General features: G+C 29.2%; 1 protein-coding gene across 1 annotated transcript in view; it reads right to left on the reverse strand.

Moving 5' to 3' along the window:
• Positions 1-6,913, reverse strand: part of LOC145314352 (uncharacterized) — a 60,695-nt gene extending 53,782 nt beyond the window's left edge. The window contains exon 1 of the mRNA XM_080154230.1: positions 6,690-6,913. Coding sequence (XP_080010356.1) covers positions 6,690-6,710 — 21 coding nt within the window. The 5' untranslated portion in view covers positions 6,711-6,913. The remainder of the gene's footprint in view (positions 1-6,689) is intronic.
• Between the last annotated feature and the right edge of the window lie 2,664 nt (positions 6,914-9,577).

Below are 9,577 nucleotides of genomic sequence, written 5' to 3' on the forward strand. Positions count from 1 at the left end.
TAATCATTAAATATAATAGACTATTTTTCTTTCTATATCTGATCTTAAAAATCCAAGAATAGACCGTAAATAAACTAGTAAACGGTGATATAAGAAAATCTCTAAAAGACTAAAAGATTTTTAAATGATAAGACTCGTTGTTTTCGTGTTGGAATTTTAGAATATCATAAAGGAATTGACCACTTGATATATTTAGACAATGACACAGATTCTAAACAGCTAATTTTAATTTAGAAAAGGCACTTACACTTCGACAAATCAAAAACCTTTTTTATAAAATATCTACAGACTTGTACATATCAATAAAGCTAAGTTTCCATCAAAACCCTTACCAAAAATTTGAATGAGATTAAGACAAATAAAATAATGCAAAAGCTAATCTTTATGGTGGTTTTCATACATATAATACACGCTTGAAAGCTTATGGTCAAACAGAATTAATTCTCCGCCATATCAATTTAAAAATATTTATCATTTTTTGCCAAAAATGTTCTATAAATTATAAAATTTACTAGACCAAATAATAAGTTATTATCATTTATGTTAATTTTCCAAAATTCAATTATATTTATTTATCTAACGAAGCTTTTTACATTTATTAAAATTGTTTATTTTAACATCCTTTAAAGCAAAGTTTAAAAATATAAAATTAAGAAAAGGTAAGAGAAAAAAAAATGTTTTGAAACAAAGATCGTCTTTACTCCTTGCTGGTTAGATTTTGAATAATACGCAGTTGGTGTTAGTTTATCTAACATTCTTATGTAATAGACAATTGGAGATAGAATTATAGAAGATTTTTCTATATCAGAAATAAATTTAACCCCAACAAGAAACATGTATGTCATTTGCCAATTATAAATTTTTGTTATCAAAGAAGAAATAATTACTTTTGGAGAGGTTGAGGTGCCCTACCACAAATAGTTTTTAAAATATTTTCTATTCGCAGGCAAATGAACTTACTCTAAATAATCGCTATTATACAGAAGACAATCTTGTGGTGGTACGGATTACTAGAATCAAAAGCATTAAAATAAGATCTATAAAATGTGATGTAGAGATGTGTATTTTTAGGGGCATTACTACTCTTTTTAATACTATTCTTTCAACTAAACTATTATTTTTTTTTCTTCAAATTAAAATCCCTCCAAAATTAGTAAAAAGTTAGTTTATTATTTTTACATTTTTACCCTTCTTTTAACATTAATAAAACATTCCTTAAAACAAGAATAGTTATTTCTCGCATCGTATTATAAACGGCTTTCCACGGATATAGAATGTACAATTATAAGATTAAAACTAGTTTTTTAGCCCCGAGGTGCCGAAGGCACCGGCTAAAAAACATGGTCACAATTCTCCCTTAGTTTGGAAAATAAGCTTCACAAAGGGCCTAAAAGGATCTTTATTTAAATATTTTTGTTCAAAATGTACTATTTATACAACAAAAAAAAACCCAAAAATCAAATAAATAACAGGATGCTAACGTTTAGCTATCAGACCAATTTAACAATTTTGAAAATTAAAATGTATTTTTATCATTCTTTTTCTTAGTTTTGTTTAAGTGTTTTAATAAATAAGCTAAAAAAAGAATAAAGTTTATGTCTATTTTTTTACCGGAAACATATAGTTACTCCACCCCCACCCCTAGCCTCTAGGGGAGGGCGAGGTAGGCCAGGAAAATACTTAACCTCCCCCCCCCCCAAGAAATGTGTATCTAAAGGTTTAAACTGTTCAATAATAAATGTTTTAAATTTACTAAAATTTTGTTAGAACCAATCGAACACTACTTGTATCATATCCTATATGGTTTGAATTGGGCCTATTTCAAGTCTTTAATAGCACGGTTCAAAATTTGAAACAGGAAAATTTATTTAAAAATTGATCATGATCAACTCATCCTTGTAAATATTATAGTTCTCAAAATATTTTACTATTGCCTTTTTATTATATTTTTTTTACATTTCTTTTACTTCCAGCCACTACCTTGATATATGTAAGCTAGGACCTGGAATTACAGACCATTGCCCGTTTTTATAGCAATTTACCCTATAAAATGCTAAAAAATAACCTTTTGATTGTTCAAACTTTGTTTAGAAGTCCTACCTATGCATAAACATAAGTTGCACCTGTTTATTGGTCTATGCAAATCCAAACTATTATAACCCATTTCTTTCAACATTACTCGCATGACAAAAAAAAAGCATTACGTCTAGTTTTGCAGCCTCAACTAAATTGTAAAAACTAGTTGCTTCGCTCCCAGCCTCTAGCTTTAGACAAAAAAATACTACTTTAGTGCATAGAATAATGCCAACACATTTGTAACAGTGCTACTCTACGAGTCTACATAGTTGAGATATTTGTAGTAAAGAATAGTGGCATCCATAACCACAAATGACAGGATAATAACACATCCTGAATCATACACATGTAATTCCTTCACAACAAGAACAATTACATTTCAAACAAAGCTAATCCAAACTAAATAATAGCACAGTAGAAAATTTGAATATTGAGTAAATTATAAGTATAACAAATAAATTTCTTAAATTAATGAGCAAGAAAATACATAACATTTCCTGTACGAAGCTACTCTGTAACTTTGTCCGTTCTCATTTCTGCACAATCATCTTTAATAAATTACTGTAACAATATTTATAGATAGATATTTTCCATATTCTTACTGTATTAACCTTTACTATTTTTTCTTTATGTTATTTACATATGTAAATACATGATTAGCTAATTTTTCTTTTTTAGAGTACAAGTAACATACATTTTAAAAGGTGGACGGACAAGCAACGTTGTAAATTATAGAAAATCTGTGCTACAAATAAAACAATGAAAATATATTGTGCCCATAATAATTTAAGTAACGCCTCAAAACCATATACAACAAACAAACAATATACTACAAGTGGTCAAGTCGGAATATTTGAGGTGGCGACGCTATTATATAAGTATGAAGGCTTTTTGAACCACGTTTGTTATTTCTATACTGCATCGTTCCAGAAAGGTGCGAACATTCAGGAGAGGAAAAGGGCAGGCCTCTCCACCCCCCTACAAACCCCATTAAGGAAAAAATTAAGTGTTATATGATTATTTAAATTCTTTAAATAATTTTTAAGTTACTCTTTTGTAATGACGTGATTGTCAAATGCCCCTCTTTCCCTTTTAGACAGTCCAATAATAATATGCTAAATGTGCGTTGAAATATACACAATAAGCTTTTTATGATATAAATTTTTCTGTTGTAGGTATACTCGTCCTTGTTTATTTATAAAGGTCATAAGGCCTATAGAATATAGATAGACATAAAAATATTTTATTGATTATTTTGACCTGATATTTAAGTATATATCTACAAGTATCACAGCTCTTCTGTAATTAAAGTATGCTTGTTCAAAAAGAAGAATGAAAATAATAGTATCTAAATAATTCTTATTTTTTTTACTATTTTTACAATATATTTTTCCTCAAAACTTGTCTAGAATATATTTTTTTTACAAATCAATGATTTTTAGATTTCTAATTTTCTTTGTTTTAAATACCAAGTTGGTTAATTTACCACTTTTATTCTTCTTCTATTTTTAGCTTCATTTACCGTATAAAGTTTAAATTTTTTAGAATTTTTATTTTATAAGCGCAGATACTCTAATCGTGTTCCACATGTCCGAACGTCCAAACTTATAACTTTTTATAAATTTTAATAATAATGATTTACTTATTAACAGAACGAGTCATAAATTAAAAATTCTTATATAAATGATATAAGATTGTTTGTGCTCTAAAAAATAAAATGGACATTTCTGACCTTGTTTGGAATAAGCTCTAAAACTAAAAAAATTTTAATTTTTCAAGTTTACACCAAATTTTAGGTATCCGTGGTAAGAAATCAGTTGAAGATGCTTGAATAATTTCATTGAATTATTTTTGAATATCAGCCAATAACGTCGGAAATATTAACATATTAAGTCACTACCAAAAAAGCAGAAAGCAATTTGCTAGCAGATGAAAAAGGTCCCCAACACTGATTCCAGGTAGTTGTCTGGGCTATATATCTGAACTTATTCATATATTGGTAAATATAGACATGCCGATATATAAATAGCAACAAAGAAACACTTACCTATATATGTAAAAAGTAGCTACTTTTCTCAAAGTGTAAGAAACAAAGTTATGAAAATTTATAATTTACATAACTCGTAATAAAAGTGGTATGCACACGAATGCGGACATTGTAATTGTCAAAATCTGGGTATGGCTCCATAGTAATTAAAAAAAAGAATGAAAATTCGGTTGTTATACAAAACTGTTCAACAATGATTTGTGAGCATTTACATGGCTTTAGATCAAGGTTTTATATGACTTAATTTGCTCTTCAAAAATTTTTTTTAAAAATCTTAATATATTAATATTACGTTGTTTATTAATAAAAATATACTTTATTTGAATAACTAAACATTTCACAATTTAATCATATTTTAAAAGCTTTAACTTTTTCTGTCCCAAAGTTTTTAAGCTTTATTGTAAGACCATTAAAAAACTGTTGGTTGGACCTCTGCCAATCCATCTCTCAAATCATCAATACAAAAAATTATAAAAAATTTGAGAAATGAAAAATTAAGATATAAAAAATTTCAATTTGCTGGAACTCACACTTTTAAAGCAATTTAGGTATTTTATTAACAAGGATAATTCATAACACACTTTCTATTAAAAGCAAAACAAACAATTTATTGTTTAAATACTTTTTTTTTAATATCTACCAACCTTTCAGCCGATCTCTTTTGGTAACCCCTTCTTTTATCCTAAACCAAAGCATAGTCATTTATCGAAGATGAAGGGCACGAAGACCTAGGCTAAAAAAACTGGTAACAATATTATGATTTTTATTCTTATATTTGTAGATACATGTTTGGAATACGTTGCTATACATGATTTTTCAGAATGGTTTAGAAGCAAAGCTGAAAAAGCATTTCCTTTTTCTTTCTAAAGATGCCTTAATTTTGTAATTTTACAAATAAAAAAGCAAATTGAGATAAATTGATTTTGTCATTTCATAAAAAAAACAATAATTCAAATTTTAAAATCTTATACATAATGATATATTAGTAATTTTTTTTGTAGTGCAGATACTTTATGCGATCTCTGTCAGTATGTCTGTCAATAACAGTTCTTTATAATAATAAATCTGCCACATAGATACAGTAGTGCAAGCTATTTTTTTATGATGTCTGAAGCTTAAGATCCTAATAGCTTCTGAACCTATATGGTTATTCTTTACAGTGAAGCCTCTTATGTGTAGGTCCAGAGAAGATTTATAACTATTTTTGGGACAGTATCTCGAACCTTCCAAGAGATTTTGGAGTTCAAATCCCCATCCCCCAAACTTAAAGTGCCCCTTGAACGGGCGTTGCCGCTAGTAATATATTGTATACAACTAGGATTTTTCAGAACTATCATAGGAGTCCTTTTACATATTAAATGTTGTTGGGTTGTCTATGCTGTACAACTTGTGGAAAAAATTGTCCTTGTTATCATTATAAATAATGTTACATACATACATATGAATTTTGTTGAATTCTTAATGCTTTGATTATATCTTAATTTATCCATAAACAATGCTGGGAAAAAATCAATTTTGATAGGACTATTATCTCATACCACAAACACATATCAAATATAGATATAGTGCCAGGTAGCTTAATAACCTTGGATTAACCCTCATCGAACATAAAAAAAATACAGAGATTTTTTAGTTGCAATTAAATTTTAAAATAAAAATGGCATCTTCCTAATTTCAATATCAAATATCAATACGGATATAAATAAAATGATACCTCATATTAATGCAATTTCAATTAAAAGTAACATATTAAACTATGATTTACATTAACAAAATCCTTTTAGATTCATTTCTATAAATAGATAATCTTAAATTTTCTATGTTAAACATAACTATATTAGAACAAAACCATTATCAGTAATTGTTTCATTATTATTTCGTCAATTTAAATGTTTTTTTCTTGTATGTTATATTAACTTTTGATTTGTTTTCTGAGCCCTCTGGCGTTGTATATTGGTGTTTTATAATTCAGGGATGGAGGGGACATTGGACTGTGAATTAAACTGGTTATTTTTAACCAATTTATCTTATTCTTTGTCTGATAAAACTTTGGGTACTTTTATTGAATTTTAATAAGTTGGTTCCAAAATTGCAGTGTTTAAACTTTTGATCCATTGATTTTAATCTACAGAAGGGATAATCATGTATATTTAAAATTGGAGATGTATTTAATTACAAGTTTTTATCGTTAATATTCTTTACTCCTGAGAACTACGAAAAACAAATTTGAGGAAGAAAATCTAAATTTATATATAGAGACTAAAAATAAAATTGTCTTTTCTTTCAACACTTCTTTATCATAATAAAAACCTTACATTAATAACATTTATTGTTATATGACTGTTAAATAGTTTAAAACTTTTATTATAAGACAACATTTTAGATCAGTTTTTATAGTAGCCTTGCTTTATGGATGTTGTTATCCTTATTATTGTAACATCATGATAAAAATCACTTTTGGTCAATAAGACTATAACGAACTTTTGTAACTACTTTGACAGTCCTTTTTAACACTTAAATCACTATATTTTTTTTTTATAAAAATAATTGATGGTTTAAAACGCACCACTGCAATGTTCCAATTCATCGTATCCCTACTCTTCACTGGTCCATAGTATACTGATCATAATACACGGAGATTTCAACGCCCCCGCCCCCCCTCTTCAAGACCCCCTTCTCCGAACTAAATATAGTAAATAATCCCCCCAGGGGGGTCTAACCATGCTTTGCTGTGGCAAGAGGAGGAGGGGGAAGGGGGGGGGGGAATGTGTTTGTGATGCTCTGATTTTTTGCCAAGTAAGAATGTTATAAAAGAAATTTCAGACATAGGAGAAAGGCCACTGGATATGTGGGAGGGGTTGAAAGGGGCCAGGCACCGCCCTTAATTTCCAAAGGGCTGTTGTGTTTGCATTTTAAGCTTCTGTGGTCAGTTAAAAGAACACGGAACTAAAAAGGTTGTTTCACTGGTTGAGAGGGACTCATGGAGAAATTTTTAATGTCAAGTGATACACACGATATTAAGAAATTCTGCGGATAGATATAAATTCAAATGTAAATTTTTGGTGTAATTTTGGATCAACGTATCAAAACTTTCTGTCGTCGACTTGTCATATAAAAAATATGTAAGTTTTTCTCGTATTCATTCGAAACCGATTAATTTCCGGTGAAACGCACGGTCCTCATACATACGAAAAAATTATGTCCAGTTTTGTACGAATATAGAAATGGACAACCATAAGATTAAAACCAGTTTTTTTAGCCCATGCCTTCATTATTTCATAACTGTACTTTTTATATCCGCGGAAATCTATTTATAATACCATACGAGAAAAAACTATTAACGCTTAAAAACTTAACTACCATATAAGCGAAGCTTCTCCATAGTTTGGTTATGTGCCAGATATAGAAATGTCTCTTGCTGTTTTAGACATAAAATATGAGGGCAGGGGTACTTCAAATTTTGTATTATTATCTTTTTTAGGGGGGGGGGGGGAAGACGTAACTCTATTTCAATTTCCCCTTCCCTTGATCATCATTGTTCTGAATTTAAAAGAATTATATTAAAATTATTTTAGAATACTTTTAGAAACCCGCCAATAATTACAAATGTACAAATGCTTAAAAAGTTCTTCAGTGATTTCTGTAGGAAGGTGAACATTATAAAACGTGTTCATAAACTTATCGTCTATGACTGTTATTTGTGACTTGCTTTCAAAGAATTATGGAAAATAAAAAGTAGAACAGGACATAAAACAATTAACTGGATAGGAGATACCCACACCCTAAAATAGTTGGAAACCTTCCAGGGACCTATAAGAAGCTTTACTGTAAAGGAGTACCATATCGAATCAGTATTTAGTGAAACATTAAGCTACAGAGAGACAGCTGGTTAGTTTTATTCTAAAGAAACAGGATGTTTGTCTGACCACTGACCACTTGACCACTGGTTGAACTATTCTGTGAAGCTTCTCAAAGGTCCAGGGAAGGTTTATTACTATTTTGGGGGAGGATACTTCTACTCTCAAAAGAGAAATAACATCTCCTTCATTTTAAAAAAATCAAAGTAAATAGGATTTTCGAATTGTTTGTCAATAAATATTAAATCGGCTGCTAGTTTATTCCCTTCTTATTGATGTTGACAATGAGTGAGTTATAATTCTACTTGAACTAATTATTTGCTCTATTTATAGAACCCCTGTCCCTGTAATTGAAACCATGACAATTTTTCTAAGAAATGAGGAAATCACTTTGATCAATCAGTTGAAAAATTCCACTATCACCCTTTCTATTCAGGGATAAAAGAATAAGTCAATGTACCAACATAACAATTTGGTGATTTTTATGTAGGCAAAGTTTTATTTTAAAGAAACACTATTTTGCCTAACAGCTAAGAATTATCTTTAATAAGGCAAGCTTTAATTTATTATTTTTCGAAAGGTGATTTCTCTTGAGAGGGTGGTTGGTGGTACCCTACCCCAAGTTATTCTGGCTTTTAATAAGCTGAATTGTAAAGGGGAATTATATTCGTTTAGTGGTTAGTGTGGTCTTTCGGTACCAACAAACAAACAGAGAGTAATCCTGTTACTTTAAATTATTATTTAATCTTATCGAAATAACTCCTGTGAGTTGTTTTTGTTGAGATGCCTTTCTTTTCCTTTTAAAAATATGAACATTTTCTTTTCCTTTTAACCCAGCACCTTTCTAAACCAAAAACATTTATTTGAAAAATGCAGTTACCGTTTGTCCAAAGAATTTTACTTTCTAGGACCATCCTTCTTTAAGATTTGATTTGTAGCTACTCTGATTAGAAATCCTAAATCAATTTAAATTTATTAAGGAATAATCAAGGAATTACTGAATCAGATGGCGTTCAAAGTTAGAATACGTCTTTAGGGTTTATAACCTCGCGGTAATTAAAGTCTGTACATTTTGACCTAACAGCAAAGAAAAATTCCCAGATTTTTTTTTTACCCGGGGACTTTTACAATATGATTCATATAAATTTAGAAAAAATTTCACTCGATAATACTCTCCAATAATCATCTTTAGAGCTGGATTGTTCATATTATATTATTTGAAATTAATTAAGCTGCCAAAATGTAAGAGATTAATAATCAACCTGATTACTGTTATATAAACAGTCTCTATTAGGCTCCTTTAAGTGCAGTCCTCTTCATCCAATTTCAATCGTTCCTTTGTTTTTAGTTAAGCTACTTTATAATTCACTTTACCTGTTCGTCTTTCAGTCCGTCTGTCAGTCAGTCTGTAACGCTAGGGTAGAAACATGATTTTTTTCAGCTTCTATTCACGAAAGACTTCTGATTCACTACATTTGATTTTTCGTACTTCAATACTTGTCATACTTATTGTTTCTATTATTACATTTTAAGCAGAATATACTATTCTGCTTAATAACAATATGTTCTAGTAATTTTCTTTTCTATAATTAATGCG

The sequence above is a fragment of the Acartia tonsa genome, chromosome 3 (assembly GCF_053477335.1).
Source record: "Acartia tonsa isolate MP-2025a chromosome 3, ASM5347733v1, whole genome shotgun sequence".
NCBI classification, from domain to species: Eukaryota; Metazoa; Arthropoda; class Copepoda; order Calanoida; family Acartiidae; genus Acartia; species Acartia tonsa.